The sequence below is a fragment of the Globicephala melas genome, chromosome X, assembly GCF_963455315.2.
Source record: "Globicephala melas chromosome X, mGloMel1.2, whole genome shotgun sequence".
NCBI classification, from domain to species: domain Eukaryota; kingdom Metazoa; phylum Chordata; class Mammalia; order Artiodactyla; family Delphinidae; genus Globicephala; species Globicephala melas.
Window position 1 is genome coordinate 121450490 of NC_083335.1, and position 20080 is coordinate 121470569.

The 20080-nt window shown below is 42.8% G+C and overlaps 1 protein-coding gene across 17 annotated transcripts in view; it reads right to left on the reverse strand.

Moving 5' to 3' along the window:
• NLGN4X (neuroligin 4 X-linked) overlaps positions 1-20080 on the reverse strand; it is a 346752-nt gene that overhangs the window by 252558 nt on the left and 74114 nt on the right. For all 17 annotated transcript variants that reach the window (XM_060292229.1, XM_060292227.1, XM_030837310.2 and 14 more), the window contains one exon: positions 17748-18549. In XM_060292229.1, coding sequence (XP_060148212.1) covers positions 17748-18219 — 472 coding nt within the window. In that variant the 5' untranslated portion in view covers positions 18220-18549. The remainder of the gene's footprint in view (positions 1-17747; positions 18550-20080) is intronic.

A 20080-nucleotide genomic window follows, 5' to 3' on the forward strand; every position in this document is an offset into this window, starting at 1 on the left:
TTATCATCACCATTATCTTTCTCATTGCTCTCAAACTCAGCATCATCACCAGCATCACTACCACCAGGATCATCTATTATTATTACTACTACTACGATTATTATCTATATTTATTCATCTATGGGTTGGTTGTTCACTTTGGTCACTGGGATGTTAGTCTTTTATTTAAACGCATTTGATTTTAAAGATCTACCCAAATAAACCCTTGTTGCATGTCCATTAATTAAACTGCCTACAGATACAGTTTACAGCTAGATCCCCTAGGAGGTCACTTCAAAAAGCTACCCTAGGGTAGGCTATTTGGACCATGGTTTCCTAATTATCTCATCGTTTTTTCCTATTTTATTCCTAATGGCAGAAAGGAGTATTTGTTTACACTTGGTTTAGAAATGTGTCAGGTCGAATTTTCCGAGGTCCTTTCTGTGCCTAGTATTCATACAATTTCACATATCACGAAACATATGATATTCAAGTAGTGATATAACAGGACTATTATTATTATATATAAACACATCTTGTTCATGACTATTATAGAAAAGATCTTTGTCAGCATCACCTTTGGGGTCATTACAATGCGTATTCTTGGGGCCCATCTGTCATCATCGTCTTCAGGGTCATTAAAATGCAGATTCCTGGGGCCCACTCCGCCAAGTTAGTGAGCCAGTGGGGGCCTGGATGAAGCCCAGGAATCTGCGTGTGAAGAACTTCCTGGTTAGTTTGGAGACAACTGCTCTGTAGCGTGACCCTCTGGACTCCGTCCTGCACGTCTGTGTGTTAACTAGGCGATTCCCAAATGACTTCATGAAGGTATTTCTTTACCTCAAAGGTCAGCAAACTTTTTCTATAAAGGACAAGATAATACGTACTTTAGATTTTCAACCTATATGGCCTGTTTTGCAGTTATTCAACCCTGCCACTGTAGTGTGACAGCAGCCACAGAAAATGGGCCAATTATTGGGTGACGTTTTTTGCAAAGAGAGGCAGTAGCAGCCTCTGTGTTATACTGTCCACTCCTGCTTCACGTTTTCTGCAAGGCAGTGAGGCCCTCTCTTAGCGCAATACTTGTCCTTGCTGGGCTTCTCAATTTTCGTAAGAGCACATCTGTCGATATTCTCGGTAGCCCAGTTGATGACAGAGCACGCTGCTGTGCAACTAACTGATCACAGGAGCTGCACTTCGTGTGCTTGAGCAAAGACGTCCAATTCACTCACTCGGTCTTTTAAACAATGCTCAGCTCAGAGAATCGATATGACCATCAGCCTCTGGGCTCCATCCTTGAACACGTGATTCATGCTCCGCACAGCCATTCGGTCAATCACTTGTCCTTCCAATTCTTCCTTAGCGTATTCTGACCCTGTGAGTCTGGGTGGGACCACATTCAGCAAAGTGGCCTGACAATTAGAAGCTGCCCAATAAGTAATTCACTGAACGCATGAATCCAAGGAAAAACTGTGTATGTGTTAATGTCAGGGCCCGTAGAGTAGGAAATGTTAACAAACAAAGCCACAGAAAGTCAGTGATGTAAGGTTACTAGTGGTCCCTCCTTGGATTTACAGAGCTGCAGGACAGAAGACCAGGTCTGACCACCATCCTGAGGAGCCGCCCACCTCAAACCCTCACAAGAAGAGCTCAATGGCCAGCAAGCAGCAGCGGGGTATGACCTCCTGTGCTCCTTGCAGAATCCCCTAATAGAGAACGGAGGAAATGAACTAACTTGTCAACCAATTTCCCAACAGCCGCCCACCCCCCCCCCCCCCACTGCAACTTCTCCCGTTAAAGGCTTAGGCTGAAATTCGTTCAAATACAGTTTCACTTTCCGCCAGGTCAATTCCCTAAATTGGCTGATCCTTCAGCACATCCAACCCTTTCGCTGGAATTTTTTTTTTTTTTTTTTTTGGCTGCACCAAGAGGGCTGCGGGATCCTAGTCTCCCGACCAAGGACTGAACCCGTGCCCCCAGCAGTGAAAGCGCACAGTGCCAACCACTGGACCACCAGGCAAGTCCCTAGCTGGAACTCTTAAAATAAATGGTGGGCAGATCAGGTTCCACCCTGTCCTAACCCGTCTGCCCCATGTCAGGTCATGTTTTCCACCTGGAGTTACAGCGTATGTTACCCCAGATTCTGCCATCAGCAAACACATTCCAGACCCAGAAGTGTCTCTGGAGTGTGATGCCCAATGTGGCTCATGTCTCAACTTCCTCCTCGGCTGGATGTTCCTGTCACTTTATATTTATGTAACCAAGAGGTCCAGATACTTACCAAACAGCAGTTAACGCCTCATAAGCGAGGTTTCTCATTTTCAAATCTCTAGGTCCTTCTTTTGGCTGAAAAGAGACCAGTCTAGGGAAGGCTTTGCCACCCAGGCTCACTTCCTATCCCATTACGCCACAGGACTCTTTCTTGTCTGGTTACTATCCCGAGTATGAGGAATAACAATGAACATCAATGAGTTCTGCTTGCTCAGCATTCGATTTCCCTTTGGAGAACCGTCTTTTCTGAATCTCCCCTAAGCTAATTTCCTGCTGGACTCACCCATCCCTCTTCCCCATCCAGAAATGTCTACCTAACCCAGGCCATGCCAATCCAAGGGACTCTTGCCTCTAGATATGGAAATTGGTTCAAAGTTGGCCTGTGACCCAAGCTGGGTCAAAAAAAAATCATCCCCAGGCCAATACGCTTCTCTGAGTTCAATGGTGACATCACAGGGAAATGCCGGTGACCATTTGTTGCCACCAAATGAAGAGAGCCTCTCTGAGAAGAAAGTCAACATAGAGAAACAAAGATGGACCCAACCTTTCCGGTGACTAATGGCAATGATTCAGATCCGAGAGCACCATCTCTGAAGCTACAACCACTGCTAGAACTCTCAGTGCATAGACCCAACGAATCCCTTTTTCCCCTTAAGTGAACTGAACTTGAATTTACTTCACTTGCCATCTAAACATTTCTAAGTAATAACCAGCTTGATGAGCTCAAAATCCACATCCCTCCAACCAGTGGGACTTGAGTTATAATTTGGCCAAGTTTTGAAATCCATTTATTTTACCTATCACGTTTGCATCCATTATTGAACGCTTCATAAAAAATGAGCACACACCTAAATGGCTTACAGCCATCTATTTTTTTTTATCACAGTTTCTGTGAGTCCAGGTACAGCTTCACTGGGTTCTCTGTTTGAGCATCTCTCATGAGGCTTCAAACGAAGGCGTTGGCCAGAGCTGGGGTCTCTTCTGAAATCCGAGTGACTGGGCAAGATCAGATTGCAAGCTCATGGTTGGATTCAGTTCTTTGCAGCCTGTTGAACTGAGGGCTTCAGTTCCTTGCTGGCTGTCGAGCAGACGCAGCCTTCCGTTTCCTTCCATGGGGATCTTTCCAACATGGCAGTTGATTCCAACAAAGCATGAAAACCAAAAAGGCAACAGAAATGATCTGCTAGTAAGACATAAATTCCAAGCCAGTGCAATGTAATCACGGCACTGACATCCTATCCCCTCCATCGTGTCCCATTGGTTACAGAAGTCCTATGTCCTGCCCACCCTCAAGTAGAGGGAACTCCACAAGGGCATGACTACCAGGACACCGGGGTAACGCGAGGCCTTGCTGAGTCAGTCCACCACACACGTCTACACCAAGTGGTGGTGATGCCTGGAACTTTCCAGGGAAAGATGAGAACACTTAGGGCCTGACAGATATGGACTGAGATGCCTCAGAGGGAAGAGCTGGGCCTGCTGATGGCCTGAAGTTGATTCTCAAAGAAGAGAAGGAAGTATAGGATGCAGTAGTAGGATGAGTCTTTCCTCAGGAACGAGAGTTCAGTAGAAGGATGTCAAGTTCATTTTCTGGATCATTAGTGCATAGAATCTTCCATGTGGAAAACCACTGCCTTGAGGGATGGGAAGCCAAGATGTTCTTCACTGGTGAGGAGAGGGGGAGAAGACATCCAGGAGACCACGAGGGTGTCAGGAGAGCTTCCCAAAGACAGAGACGGTTTTAGGAACCGTGAACGTGGACGACAGCTGTTCTAGCTTCTTCTGGCCGAGACAGGAGGTAAAGACAGAAAACAAAAAGTCCACGTTGTATTAAGATTGCTAGCACTATTGGGACAAATGACTGCCAACTGGGTGGCTTAAATCAACAGAAATTTAAAGGTCACACTGTTCTGCAGGACAGACATCCAATATTAAGGAGTCAACAGGGTTGGTTCCCTCTGTAGGCTCTCAGGGAGACTCTGTTCCTTGCCTGTGTCTCAGCTCTGAGTTTTTGGTGTTTTTCATCAATCCTTGGTGGGTTTGGGCTTGGAGGTGCATCTCTCCAATCTCTGCGTCTCTGCCTCCATCTTCCCGTGGTCTCCTCCCTGGGAATCTCTGCTGTCTTCATTCTGTTCTCCTCTTCCCCCCTCTACTCCCTCTTCCTTCTCCTCCTCCTTTTTCTCCTCCTTCTTCCAATTTAAGCACTCAATACCTATTTATTAAATTCACCATTTGGTCACAGTGCAGCTGTGCACACCTGTGCTAAGATTCTAAGATCCAGTCTCTTGCTTTTAAGAGCCTTTTTCCCAAGAGAGACAAGAAGGACAAAGTGTTCTTGGTGATGTGTTTGACTATTTTTCCTAGGAAGGAAAGATTTAGTTTCTTTCTGACACGTTGAGGAAAACTCCACTTGGATTCCACGGGCGAAGCTTCAGAGAGAAGGTCTGGCTTCCTGGAAGTTTGTGTTTTCTTTTTATGGAGTCCTAGACATGAAAGAAGTGAGACTTACAGCGCTCTTTTTCTTCTTCTCCCACTCCCAATACCCACCTCTGGTAACCATCAATCTGTTCTCAGTAACTATGAGCTTGGCTTTTTTGTTTTTTGTGGGGTTTTTTGGGGGGTGGGGGTTAGATTTCATATGTAAGTGAAAAATACAGTATTTGTCTTTGTCTGACTTACTTCACTTAGCATAATGCCATTGAGATCTGTCCACATTGTTGCAAATGGCAGGGTTTCCTTCTTTTAATGGCTGAATAATATTCCAATGTATATATATCACATCTTCTTTCTCCACTCATCCATCAATGAGCACTAGACTGTTTCCATATCTTGGCTATTGTAAATAGTGCTGCAATGAACATGGGAGTGCAGATATCTTTCCAAGTTAGTATTTTTGCTTTCTTTGGATAAATACCCAGAAGTGGGTTTGCTGGATCATATGGGAGTTCTATTTTATTTTTTTGAGGAACCTCCATACTGTTCTCCATAGTGGCTGCACCAATTTACATTCCCACCAACAGTGCAGGAGGGCTCCCTTGTCTCCACACCCTCGCCAACACTTTGTCTTTTCAATAGTAGCCATTCTAACAGGTGTGAAGCGATATCTCGTAGTTCTGATTTGCATTTCCTTGATGAGTAATGATGTTGAGCATCTTTTCAAGTACCTGTTGGCCATCTGTATGTCTTCAGAAAAGGTCTATTCAGATCTTCTGCCCATTTTTAAATTGAACTTTTTTTTTTTTTTTTAACAAATATGGTGTCTTAAAAGGACATCAGTCATAAGGACACCAGTCTTAATAAGGACACCAGTCGTAATAGATTTAGGGTCCTGGCTAATACAGTATGACCTCATCTTACCTTGATTACATTTGCAAAAGCCCTATTTTCAAATAAGGTGACATTCATAAGTACTGGGGGGGGGGTTAGAACTTCAACATATCTTTTGGCAGGGGACACAATTCTACCCATAACTCAGGTCAACTCAGAACCTGTGACAAGAGAAAAGTCTGAAGACTACATACCCACGGCATAGTCTGTAAAAGTCTTTAAAAGATTCCGACTGGTATTCTGCAGTCTTAGAATAACCATTTCATATCTCACAAACCCCCAAATTCCTCACAGCACCTTCTCATAGCTTATCTAATTTAAATCATGACCACAGCAATAATAAAAACAACTACACAATCTTCATTTGAAGAAAATGCTAGAGGAAGTTCATTTCCGCCTAAGTCTAGAGAAAGGCATATGAGATGTTGAACTCTTTTCCAACCTGTGAACTTTAATTAACTTCTTGGAAATGATTCTACCTCCATTAAATCAAATTATAGATGATTGCGTTTATTTTTTTAATTTATTAATTTATTTTTGGCTGTATTGGGTCTTTGTTGCTGCGCGCGGGCTTTCTCTAGTTGCGGCGAGCGGGGGCTACTCTTCATTGCAGTGTGTGGGCTTCTTATTGCGGTGGCTTCTCTTGTTGAGAAGCACAGGCTCTGGGCGCGCGGGCTTCAGTAGTGGTGGCATGTGGGCTCAGTAGTTGTGGCTTGCAGGCTCTAGAGTACAGGCTCAGTAGTTGTGGTGCCCAGGCTTAGGTGCTCTGCGGCATGTGGGATCTTCCCGGACCAGGACTCGAACCCGTGTCCCCTGTGCTGGCAGGCAGACTCCCAACCACTGCACCACCAAGGAAGCCCAAGACAACTGCATTTAAAATCAGGCAACCTATGGCGTTCCCCAAACTAGGAACCCATTACTGTGTTGGCCATTCCGTCACAATTTTCCACCTCCTTCCTTTGTAACACCTCCGGGACTTTGTATTTCAGGGAAACATGCAGTAAAGAGATTTTGGCTGGGCTGCAGTTGGTAATTCTTGTGCAGGCAACGTCCTGTGAGAAAATCCAAGCCTCAGCTGCAAATTTCTTCATCCTGGCACATGCGATCCGTTTGCTGTAGGAAGCAGAGGGATCGTATTTTCTTTCATGTTCTAACTCGTACTGTAAAATATATTATTGTTTTCTAAAAAAAATTATGAAAACACGCAGTTTCAGGTTCAATATACATGAGCCAAGAGCTGAAGGCATTTGCCAAAGAAAAAAACTAACACGAACTCCAGGTATATACAACACATATCATGATTTGAGAGCAAATGCATGCCTATGGGTTGACATCGGCAATAATTCTTGGTACCAAGACATCCACCTAAGAGTAAGACACTCAATTGATAGGCTCTCCACAGTTGGCTAGGGAAGAGGATGAGAGGGTCCTAAAGGCATTTGCAGGACAAAATGAAGCCTGCTGAGGATGCTTGCAAGAGACAAGGTGGAACACAATATCTTGTCTTCAAAGATTTCCAAAGCAAGAGGCTGGGAGAGGAAGGAATCCAGTTGGCTTTGCTTTAGCTCTGTTGGTAGAGATGGCACATGGATAGATCACCAGCCCTTTCCAACGGTGAAAGGAACTCCCTTACAAACCTGCAAACGTCTTCATCGGCCAGCTCCAAAAAGGGCTGCATGTCCAGGAACTGTCCGTCGTCCATTTGACCCATACATTCAAGTAGATGGTTCATTAAGTTCACAAATGCTTTCAAAGGTTTACAGTCTCCTGGGGGTGTAGCCTTGTAAAATGATTGGAGTGAAGCTCTAGGAATATGGAGAAGGATGTTTCACCTCTGCTTACAACTTCAGGGGGTTAATGACCAGAGGAATACTGCATTGAGAAAGTCTGGGTGAAATGGGTCCCACAGCTCCTTCTATGTGGAAGATTTCACAATTCTGTGATTTATGTGCTAGTTGATGCCATCACTCACCCCCAGGTAATATGATGATTGGGTAGTAGGATATTCAATGTACCACAATCCCTTTCTTTGGAAAAAATGCATGAGATGCAAACATCCTTGTACAACGTGCTACAGTGGAATCTGATCTCATCATCTGATTTAAACTCAGAAGGAAATATCTAATCTAAGCTAATATGTTTTTACCAGTGTAATTTTCTTAGGGAAGATACAGTTTTCTAAGGTTTAATACTCTATTTTTAAATCTAAACTACTTTTTTAAAACACACAAAATATTATAGCAATATCACATTAGTTATCCGGAGGTACGCATTATAAAATATAGAGTTATGAAAGTATTTCACTAGGTAAAAATTTGGGGGGAGCAGTAAAGCTTTTAATGATTTTTTAAAAAAATTCCAGGCGATAAGTACATCTGAATTTGGTAAGAAAGGAACCTCGTGTTCTTTGATTTAACCTTACTGCACAGTCTATTGAGAAGAAAAATATGCATTAGCATTCCTTTGGATGGAATTCCATTTATGAATCCTCCAATGTCGAAAATATAACAATGCAAATGCAAAGTGAGTACTCTGCGTGTTAAACTATACCATCAAAGCACCTTCCTATAGTTCTGTCATGATTTTATCCCTCCCTCTTTCCCCATTTTATACTTTTTATGTCTTGGTCCATCTAGAGAAGCAACAAATAAGCTTCATTTGGGGGGATTCAGAAAGCCCTTCTTCATTCCACAACACAGGAGTATATGCCTTGGATATCCATCTCAAGATTGGTGGAAACCTTTCCATCATGGCTCCTCAATGGAAAACATAAATTTCAAACTGTTTTCTTTTTTCTTTTTCTTTTCGTGGAAACGTAAAGCATTCCCTGCTTGAATTCACCGCGCCAACGGATCCGTTTCTGAAACTTTAGTTTTTGTTCGGACTCATTTACTTTCCCATCAAAGGGCTTACATTTCTTTATGTCACCTCTTGGACTTACCCAAAGCCCTGCATATGTTAAATGCAAATAGTGATTTATCAATATTTTTCAATGAATCACCTAAAAAAGGCTGTAAAGAGAATAAGGAATGGAGGAGAGACGAAAACACACAAAGAATCAGAGTTGGGACCTGGAGATCCATAGACTATCTGGCTGGGGTTAGAACTACAGTGTACACATGGGATGTGTAGATAGGGTAGATGGGATGTCAGGTGAATATGCTCATTTTTTGATGGAATGATGGATTATGTCATGTCATAAAACAGATAGAACAGAACATTGCTCAAAGCATACATTTTAAAGAAAACTGGTAGCAGTGTTCCGGAACATGTAATTTTCAGATTGCGTCAAAACCAACTACAAAAGCTCCTTTGCTTGAGACAAATCAATGTCTTTCAGTGTTCCTCTCTTTCTGATGGGAACACACACTCTTCCCCAGGGCAAACTTGACTACTGTACACACAACCACATTCACAATGGATGAGCGAGCATCTTGATTAAGGTAAACTTCAGAGGGCTTGGAATTCAGAGAGGAAGGCAGAGTCTCGTCATCTCCATGTGCTTTTTGGCTTTTTCCAGAAAATTGTAACACACTGGATCTTAAAGGAATCACGGATGTTTTTTCCTGTGGGCTTTCTTCCAACATCCTACACACAAACACCACCACGCAGACACACACACACACACCCCACAATCTATATACCAATGTCAGTCATCACCACTCAAAATAATCAGACATGTGAAATCTAACAAGAAAAATTCTTTTCATTTTTTTTTTCTCTGTTTCCAGTTGTGGAAACTCACTTCGCCAAGCCTAAATAGAATATTCGATTGAATTAATAAGACAGAGACTACCGTGTCTCTCGTCTTCATTTTGTCTTAACAAGTGGTTAGCACATGAACAGATCACTCTTTTTCAGACTCTCTCTCTGCCTCGGTTGCCTGTGAGTTCCTGGATGATGTGTAGGTCTGATTTATTTACGCAGGGCTGCTGAAGACAGCCTGGTTTAGGAAAACCAAACAACAGACTAGATAGACAGGAACCTACTCCCCACCTGGGCACTCAAGGAACTTCAGGGTTCGAATGACAGATACTGTAATGAGATGAACACTGAATTACCCGAACATTAAAGTTATAAGAACAGACTAATTTTTTTCTTTTATAATCATTTCTTACACAGGAGCTTACTCCAAAATCACTATAACCCTAATATTCACAGGAAGTACAGTACTATTATTATTTATAACTGAGGTCACTTAATGTTAAAAAGGTTGAAGGCTTTGCCAACACAGTATGCAAAAGAAACAACAGGGTCCAAACCAGCAGTGTCTTTGGCAACAAATGACGCTATTACATGTCCTGGGGGCGCGACTGCACGAGTAAATAAGGAGGAGATTTCTGGACACTGACACATACTCGAGCAGACTAACTGCACCTCAACTTTCTATCTTGAACAGTTTGTTTGCAAAGTTTATAGTACGCATGCATAGCAAAGGGGGTTTTTAATACATCCTAAGTCATTTGGACTTGTTCTAATTGTGAAAAAACTTACAAATTGCTAACGGAATTGAGTTAAAACTCATGTTTTCGAAAAGGACAAGTGTAAGGGAAAATTTTCTTCTTTAGAGAACAGTTTTTCTGAATTCCTCTAACAAGTACAAGGCACACTGACCAAATAGCATTATTCATAATATACATAATTTCTAAACCCACCACGGGATTATTTTTCTGTTGGTGAATCTCTTAAGCTGGGAGAGAAACACATGTTGTCAGAAATCTACTCTAGTTTAACCGTGTTCACAAAATACTAAATTCTTTTCAATTAATCCTTGTCAGGGAGATACTTATTAAATAATCTTTCCTAATTATCTTCACTTACAAGCCACGGTCTACACAGCATCAAAAATCCCCCCTGACAGATGAAAATGGGAATCAGTTAATGATTTTCACATAGCTGCCTGCTGATGTGGACTGGCTGAAACATCTTTCTCACTGTGTTAACTTGGTCAGCTTTTAGTTTTTGCCACTAAAACTAAACTTTGCCACTCTGCCTACAACTATGCCACTCTGCCTGCAACCGAACTAGACTTTGCCACTCTGCATACAACCGAACTATTTGTGACGTGATGAAAAGAGAAAGGCAATTAATGTTTCCGTTATCTCACAGAAAAAAATAGTGCTATTGTCGGTGGATGTTCTCAGATCCTCTTCCAAGAAATGAATTTTAATGCTTTCTTGATGATTAATTTCTGTACTTCAAACAGGATGCTAAAAAATCCGTTTGACAGCTCAGGCTAAAAAAGATAAAGCTTAGGAATAAAGCAGAACAAGATAATACTCTGCTCTTTAAAAAAAAAATGCCATTCCGGAAATAATGCCATTTGCAGCGACATGGTTGGAGCGACAGATTATCATACTAAGTAAGTCAGACAGAGACAAATATGATATCACTTATATGTGGAATCTAAAATACTACACAAATGACCTTATCTACAAAACAGAAACAGACTCACAGAGAGGACAGACTTGTGGTGGCCAAGGGGGAGGGGGATGGAGGAGGGATGGTCTGGGAGTTTGGGATTAGCAGATGCAAGCTATCATATATAGAATGGATAAACAACAAGGTCCCACTTTAGAGCACAGGGAACTATATTCAGTATCCTGTGATAAACCAAATGGAAATGAATATGAAAAAGAATATGTATGTATAACTGAGTCACTTTGCTGTATGGCAGAAATTAACACAACATTGTAAATCAACTATACCTTCTATTTTAAAAATGCCACTCCTCAAAATTCCCTTTTGTTAAAGCCATACTGCGAACTGTCAGAAGTGATGGATGCTTGGTCCTGTTTCTTAAGCTGACCCCTCCAATACTACAGTAATTACTTATGTTAGAGACAATACACATGTATTATGTACTGGACGTTATATTAGACCAATATGCATATGCAAATTAGCTGAAAAGTTCTGTTTCTCTTTTCTACTATTACCTATGCTCCACTAACATCAGATTACAGAGTCGTTATAGGTACAAGATACTAGACAAAGCACTTCATATGGATTAATACCTTAAATCTCCCAGCTCATCTTTATTTTACACGCAAGGAAACTGAGGCATGTACTAGCCAAGGAACTTGTCCATAATCACTCAACTGGTAAGGGAACAGGCTGGCATTTGCCCCCTGGCAGGCAAGTTCCTGACCAATCCTCCAAGCTGAGCTGAAGGAGTGAACCGAATTGACACTAGAAAGGGTACAGAAAACGTGTCTGCACCCCTCATTTCATAGGGGTCCATAGGTTGTTTCCAAGCAATGGAAACAACCTAAGTGTCCTTCTATGCGTGGACAGGTAAAGAATTTGTGGTGTAGTTACACAATGGAATATCACTGAGCCATAAAAAAGGAAATTCCTGCTGTTTGTGGTAACGTGGATGGACCCTGATGGCATCATGCTAAGTGACATTAGGAAATGGCAAACATTGTATTCACTCCTGTGTGGACTCTACACAAAAAACACATGATATCACTTATACGTAGAATCTCAAAAAAATATTACAAATGAACTTATTTACAAAACAGAAACAGAGTCACAGATGTAGAAAACAAACTCATGGTTACCAACAAGGGGGAAACCGGGGGAGGGGTAAATTGGGAGACTGGGATTGACATATACACAACTATATATAAAACAGATAACTAATAAGGACCTGCTGTAGAGCCCAGGGAACTCTACTCAATCCTCTGTAATGGCCTCTATGGGAAAAGAATCTAAAAAAGAGTGGCTCTATGTATATGGATAACTGATTCACTCTGCTGTACACCTGAAACTAACACAACATTGTAAGTCAGCTGTACTCCAATAAAAAATTGATTGAAAAAATAAACAAAAAACAAAACCACCCAACTCGTAGAAAAAGAGATCAGATTTGTTGCAGCCAAAGGTGGGGGTAGAGGAATGGGGGATTGAATGAAGGTGGTTGAAAGGTACAAACACCAGTTCCACGACAAGTAAGTACTAGGGGTATAAAGTACAGTGCTGATGACTCTAGTCACCACTGCTCTAGGAGATACAGCAAAGTTGCAAAGAAAGTAAATCCTAAGACTTCTCATCATGAGGAAAAAACTTTTCCTTTTTTTTCTTTTTCCCATACCTGTACGAGAGGACGTATGTTAGCCGAAACTACTGTGATCGTTTCACGATATGCGGAAACCATACCATCATGCTGTCCCCCTTAAACCTGTACAGCAATAGATGTCAACTATATCTCAATAAAACCGGGGGGCGGGTAAGAATTAACTGACATTCTGTCAAATAAATTCATCAGTAAGTTATTTTTTTAAAGGACAGAGAATCACTTTCCCCATAACAGATCAGATCTTGAGGTCTAGAGGGAAGGAATGGGGAGCCCAAAAGATTTTGCCAACACAGAAGAAGACATTTAGAGGTACAGCTGCCATCGTGAGGGACATTTTGCAGAGACAGATGAGAAAAGACGACCATTTGGATGTTTTGCTCTATGCCATTCACTGACACCTACTCTGGACATCTGTTTTAGATGCCTGGGAAATCTTAAATACCCGTTCATTATGTTCCTGTGTAAAATCAGTGAATCTTTTGAATATGACATTTAGTAAGAGTCGCCATAAATCTGTTCTAAAACGAGGAGCCAAAAGTTGGGTGTCTACTTTCTACAGGTTAAACCTCAAATCTGCAAAATATCCACCCCCCAACAGGAACCAACTTTGTCTCCTTGATATATATAAGGGAAAGCGGCAAATGTTACCGACCCACTGCTAAAATGAGTGTGGGGGTTGCTTGTTTTTTAACCAGTTATTCTGGAGGTCGAAAGGGTAACAAACGAATTAGCATCTCAGAATGGGCAGCAACTCAGAAAGCTCAGAACAACTCTTCAGTGCTGTGTATGTTGCTTTCAATTAGGGTATTTATATTAAAGGCTGGCAAAACTCTATGAGTTTCCATTGCTGCTGTGACAAATTGGCACCAATGTTGCGGCTTCGAGTGGCAGATATTCAGGATCTTAGAGTTCTGAAGGTCAGAGTTCCACTGGGCTAAAACTGAGGGGTGGGCAGGGCTGTGCTCCTCTCTGGGGCTCAAGGACAGAACCCATCTCTTGTCTTTTCCAGCTTCGACAGGCTTCAGGGTTCCTCAACTCTTGGTTCCGCCTTGTCCTCAAAGGCAGCCATGGCCACTGTGCCTTTTTTCCATTGCTTCCCTCTGGCCCTCATCACCTTTTCTGCTTCCCTTATTCACAACAGAGCGTCTTTGTTATTAAATATGGACCCACCCAGATAAACCAGAATATATTCCCTCCATCTTAAAGTCAATGGATAAGCAAATACCGTAACAATAGGGACAGAGTAAAGGGACAAAGTAGGTAATTAAATAGTTAATCCCACTAGGGGATTGGACGTAAAGGAAAAAGTATGGGAGACCCTGTAAGTTAATGATCACTCAAGAAAGCAGGCGTGCTGAGCCACAAAGCCAGGCAGCCTTATTAGCAACAAAACCATGCAACAGAAGCACAAGACACGCCCCAAAACAATAAAAAAAAAATGGTGGCATGAGACCCACAGCCTGCCCAGTGAGCTCAGTAAGTTAATGACCCCTAGGACATGCTCTCTGCACACATAAAAAGCAATAGTTTATGAAACGGTGACATTTCAAAGTGAAAGACCCTCCCTGTACTGAGACCTGAAATAATTCTTCCATGTGCCATGACAGTCCCAGCTTGACCATGTGGGGGACAAGAAAACTCCCCTGCCTGATGTGGTGGACAAGCTAAGGACGGAAGCCTGACGTCTACCCAAGAATGAGGAAGAGGGTGGTCTTCTCCCCCTCCCCACTTCTCCTTTGGTTATAAAACTGCAGCCCAGGGATTCCCTGCTGGCGCAGTAGTTGAGAATCCACCTGCCGATGCAGGGGATACGGGTTCGTGCCCTGGTCCGGGAAGATCCCACATGCCGCGGAGCGGCTGGGCCCGTAGGCCATGGCCGCTGAACCGGTGCGTCCGGAGCCTGTGCTCCGCAACGAGAGAGGCCACAACAGTGAGAGGCCCACGTACCGCCAAAAAAAAAAAAAAAAAACTGCAGCCCACTAAGTTCTCAGTGGCTCACAGCACCCTCTCACCTACCTGCTTGTAAGCCTCACAAGTGTCCTATTCTAATAATCACTTCTTATCTATCACTTTGCCTCTCACTGAACTCCTATTTTTCTTTTTAATATTTATTTATTTATTTGGCTGTGCTGGGTCTTAGTTGTAGAATGCAGGACCTAGTTCCCTGACCAGGGATTGAACCCGGGCTCCCTGCATTGGGAGCACGGACTCTTAACCGCTAGACCACCAGGGAAGTCCCTTGCTGAATTCTTTCTGCACTGAGACATATAGAACCGGAGCTCCTCAGAGCCCGCCCGAAAATGCCACCTAGCGGTTTCAATTCCATCAGCAACCTTCATCCCCTTGGCCCTGTAAGGTAACATATTCAAAGGTTCCAGGGATTAGGACGTGCCCTTCTTTGGAGGAGGCATTGTTCTGCCTACAACAAGTCTCTGTGTGTCTCTCGAAATTAAGCATGCTTGTCTCTGTGGCCATGCCAACATGTGAAGCTTGACTAGCACAGGACAGGAACTCAGAACTGTCATTGGTAGGGAAGTCAGATGGCCACACCGTTGGATGAATGCATCACGACAAATCTAAAACAAATACTGGAGTACCAGAGTGGAATATTGAATTCCAAATAGCCAATACGGCTGTGCACACCCTTAATGAAATGCACTGTTATGAATTAAGATATGCCCTAAAGCAAGGTCTTTGGAGAAATCAGCATGACGCCGTCATTTCCATGTGTTATTGTGCAAGTGGGGTTTATTCATTTAGCAATAACCAATAATTAAACATCTAAACCTCCATGTTGATTCACAAATGGATGCAAATCATCTATTTTTAAACCCTCAAAACTCCTGACCCAATAGGCTGTGATTTTCTGTTTCTGCAAACACACGGGCATATAGCTTCCCTCACCAGCAAAATTCCATTATGTATCTATCGTAGGGAGATCAAATTTACCTATTCAGCCCCTATTAGATTTCTGACTCTCCCGCCAAGATGCTGTGAGATATCGTGTGCCAGAGTGCTCTAAAAAGCCCAGAGGAATCAACAGGTAGCAGTGCCTTTATTCTTAAATTTAGATTGCTTCTCTAGTAGGCAGCTTTTTTCGCGTGTTTCTAGTCCCAAATTCCTATTCAATCCTGAACCACAAAGAAACGGCCGAATCGTTTATGGGGTCAGTCCACACAACTGCACATCTATGGGTCTGTCATCAGGGAAGCTACTGATTTGTCTTCCTGGGCAGTGTAACTGTACCCCGACCTCTCAGAAGCAGGCATTCTATTTGAAGTGCATCCCTTGTTTGGAAGGTGAACACTATAAAGTCACCGGTTCAGAGACACCAGCATATCAAATTTATGATGAAAGCAATTTTATTTTATTTTCTTTAAAGGTTTTTTGTTTGATGTGGACCATTTTTTAACATCTCTATTGAATTGGTTACAATATTGCTTCTGTTTTATGTTTGTTTGGTTGGTTTTCTTTTTTGGCCATGAGGCATGTGGGATCATAGCTCCCCGACCAGGGATCAAACCGCACCCCCTGCACTGGAAGGCAAAGTCTTAACCACTGGCCCGCCAGGGAAGTCCCATGAAAGCAATTTGAATCCTTTACCCTGTTTTGTTTCCACCACCCTGTCTTTGCTTCTTTTTATTCCTTTCTTTGAATAGTTCGTGATAAGAAAGACCATGACCCAGGTGGCTTTGAACTGAGAACACTAATTGGTTTGGGTGGGGTTATCCATCCTCTTACATATGCACCAAGCAGCTACTGAGCACTAGGGCAGCTCAGCACAGGGCATGGAAGTAAGGCGTCCAGTGTCGGTTTAACCCCTTGAACCCTATTCAAGACCTAGACTTTACAAGGTAATTGTGAGATCTGTCACCATAGTGACAATAGCCACATGCCAGACGCTACTAACATAATGAAGTTCCACGCTTTCACTTTCTCTGGGCATTCCTTGTCATCTCCCTAACAGACTGCCCCCATCCCGGTTTCTCGAGAAAGGTGCCCACGCCACCTCTTTGCATCTGCACGGAGAAAGAAATGTCATCATTTAGGGCAGGCTTTCAGCCAAAGCTCACTGACAAACATCTCCTAAGGATTAAAGGTAAAAAAAGGAAAAGAAATGTCTGCATGAAAGTTACCAAGGACAAGGACACACTTCAGTTTCTATAGTAGACAGTGGTGGCTATGATTCCTCTCAATTACTTTTTTTTAGGTTCCAGGAAGATTTCATTCTACGTTTTTCCTTCTCCTTGTACAAAAAAGAGCACATGCAAACAAGAAATGAGAAACGGACGTTCACTGTAGACTAACTTGAGTCTGGTTGGTCTTTAGCAAACATTTTAATTTAAGGTCTACTTGAACAAGGAGATATCCAAGTTTTACTAGTATTGGATTAAGTTAATATATGGAACATGATTGTTTTCACAGATTTTCAGTGTTGTGTTCTCCAAAAGAAAAGGGGCATTTTGTTCAAGCAAGAAAATCATTTTTCTAACGTAGTTAGAATCATCTGACGACACACATTTGCCATTTGATTGCAGTGAATATTGGCAGGAAATAAAGTCCAAATGTGTATCAACAACATGGATTCTGAACAATCAAGTCCAATTGTTTTATCAAATATCCCTTGCTTGTGTATTTAAAACAATCAGTGGCTCCCTTTAAGACTCAAAAAGTGCTAATATCTTAAGGCATTAGAGCCAAAGGAACCACTCCTTGTATAATTTTCAGGTGCTCACTCCAGCACGCAAATGTTCTTAATTCTATTAGTTTCTCTAGATCCACTCCTTTACAGATGATTCAGGTATAACATAGAACACTATATGCTCAGACTGGTAATCACCTGCAAATCAAGACGACAGCAATGCTAAAAAGGCAATATATGGAAAGAATTAAGTCATTAATTATGATACTCTCCATCGATTAGACACTGCGTAAATTCAAGTCGAACAAGTGGTACATTACCGAGATAACTGAATATGAAAAAAAAAAGAATGGTTATAGAAAATACCACGCACAGGACATTATACAACCCTCTTGGCAAATCTGAGGCTGAGCGAGCAGGTGTTTTCTGTTTAGAATAAGTACTTACCATCCTCCGTGGGCACATAGATATTCAAATAAAGGCAGTCTTCATTCTGATCTTGAACGTAGGTCATCAGAGTATCCAGATTGGCAGTAAACCAGATGGGCAGCATGTCATGCAAGAGAGACCGCTCATCCAGGTGCTGGGGGCACACGGCAGCAAACTGAGTGGCGTTCCGAACCCCAGTCCATGAGGAGGGGGGTTCCGGGGGCTGAAACCGCCTTTCCCCAGTAGGAGGCGAGGCATAAGGGACCCCCAAGTATTGCTCCACTGGACCCAAAATCTCATTGGGCAGCGGTGTTCTCAAGCCCCTGATTTTGCCGTAATTGGTGTTGACCACAGGATACTGCGCCTGGCTGTCGATGAGCGTGAACTTGATGGCCAGGGCAGTGATCCACAACAGGACGTTGGAGTTCACCATGACACAGACCGGGGTGAAGACCAGCGGAAGCCATAACAGTCCCTGGGGTCTCGACATGGTTCACCACCACATCCGCGGGCGTCCGTGCGATGCAACTCCAAGCAAAGCAAGCCGTGAAGGGAGCCTGCAGAGAGAGACGGCTTTCCAGGGACCAAGACCCTGGAGAGGGGAAGGGCTCGCTAGGAAGCCTCTTCGATGGGTCATAGACAGAGCCCGAGCTTAACAACAAACCCGGCGGTTTTCTCAGCAGCCCATTACAGGACAGCAGCCCTCTCTTAATCCTGGTGCCGAATTCCAGCCCGTGCGAGGCTCCAAGGAAGCGGTGACCATCCAACACCTCCCCGGGGCAGCGATCACTTAGGAGACCTCCAAGGCAGAGCGGTCAGCCTAATGGGAGAAAAAAGCAGACAAGGCTAAGGAAGGCAAGACCACTGCCACCAATGGCGTTTGCTGCGTCTTCCATGCAACCCTCAACATCACGCGAGGAAATCTCATTCACCGATGAATCTGTAGAGCGGCATCTGCGGGCAGTAGAATTTCGCCAGACAACCGCTTGTCTTAACTTCTACAGTGAGTCCTATCAGCAAGAACGATGCCAGTACTCCGGAAACATTCAAGTCTTTGTTCAATGAACAAACACACTGCCAAAAGTTACACACATTGCACAGATAACTGTACTGATGTCTCCTAATTGCACTATTATTGATAATATTAGCCCAGCAATGGATAGGCACTCCCAAAACACTGTTTCTCAGATGTTTAAGAAAACTGTCACTTTATACATAAAATAAACAAGGACCTACTGTATAGCACAGGGAACTATACTCGGTATTTTGTAATAAACTATATGGGAAAAGAATGGATATAGGTATATGTTTAACTGAATCACTGTGCTGTACACCTGAAACTCAACATTGTAAATCAACTATACTCCAATATAAAGTAAATATATTTTCTCCCATTCTGAGGGTTGTCTTTTCGTCTTGTTTATGGTTTCCTTTGCTGTGCAAATCCTTTTAAGTTTAATTAGGTCCCATTTGTTTATTTTTGTTTTTATTTTCATTACCCTAGGAGGTGGGTCAAAAAAGGTATCACTGTGATTTATGTCAAAGAGTGCTGCAAAGCAGAAACAGAGACACAGATGTAGAGAACAAACGTATGGATACCAAGTGGGGAAGGAGGGTGGGATGAACTGGGAGATTGGGATTGACATATATACACTACTATGCATAAAATAGCTAACTAATGAGAACCTACTGTAGAGCACAGGGAACTCTACTCAACGCTCTGTGGTGACCTAAATGGGAAGGAAATCCAAAAAAGAGGGGACATATGGATACGTAGAGCTGATTCACTTTGCTGTACAGTAGAAACTGTAATACAACCCTGTAAAGCAACTGTACCCCAATAAAATTTTTAAATAAATTCATACATACATACATACACTAATAAATACATAAATAAATGTAAAAAAAAAAACTGTCACTTTTTCCTAAGGTATTATGAGTGGAGCTCTAAAAGTTTTCCAAGACGGGTAAAGGGAAGTGTGCAACCAGACCAGACTGGTTTCATGCCAGGTGGGTATTTACCAGCGAACATAAAGGGAGCAACATGCAGTGGAAAGAGCATCGACACCGGATACTCATCCTCCTCGGGCTACGCAGGGGCACGTGTCTGTAGGCCCCAGACATCATCGCCCTGAATCTCAGCTTCCTCGTAAGAAACGGAGCAAGATGCTGCATCTCAAGTACGTGCCGTACTGCTTGTCACATCAAGACACCATTCATAATTAAGAGTGTGGATACAGCAATCCCGATCTCATGTAAAGCACTGCATGCCTTCAGGGGTAAACCCTGCAGCCTATTTAAGAACCTTCTGGTACATCTGAGTCATCTTCCTACTGAGTCTGGGAGGAGTT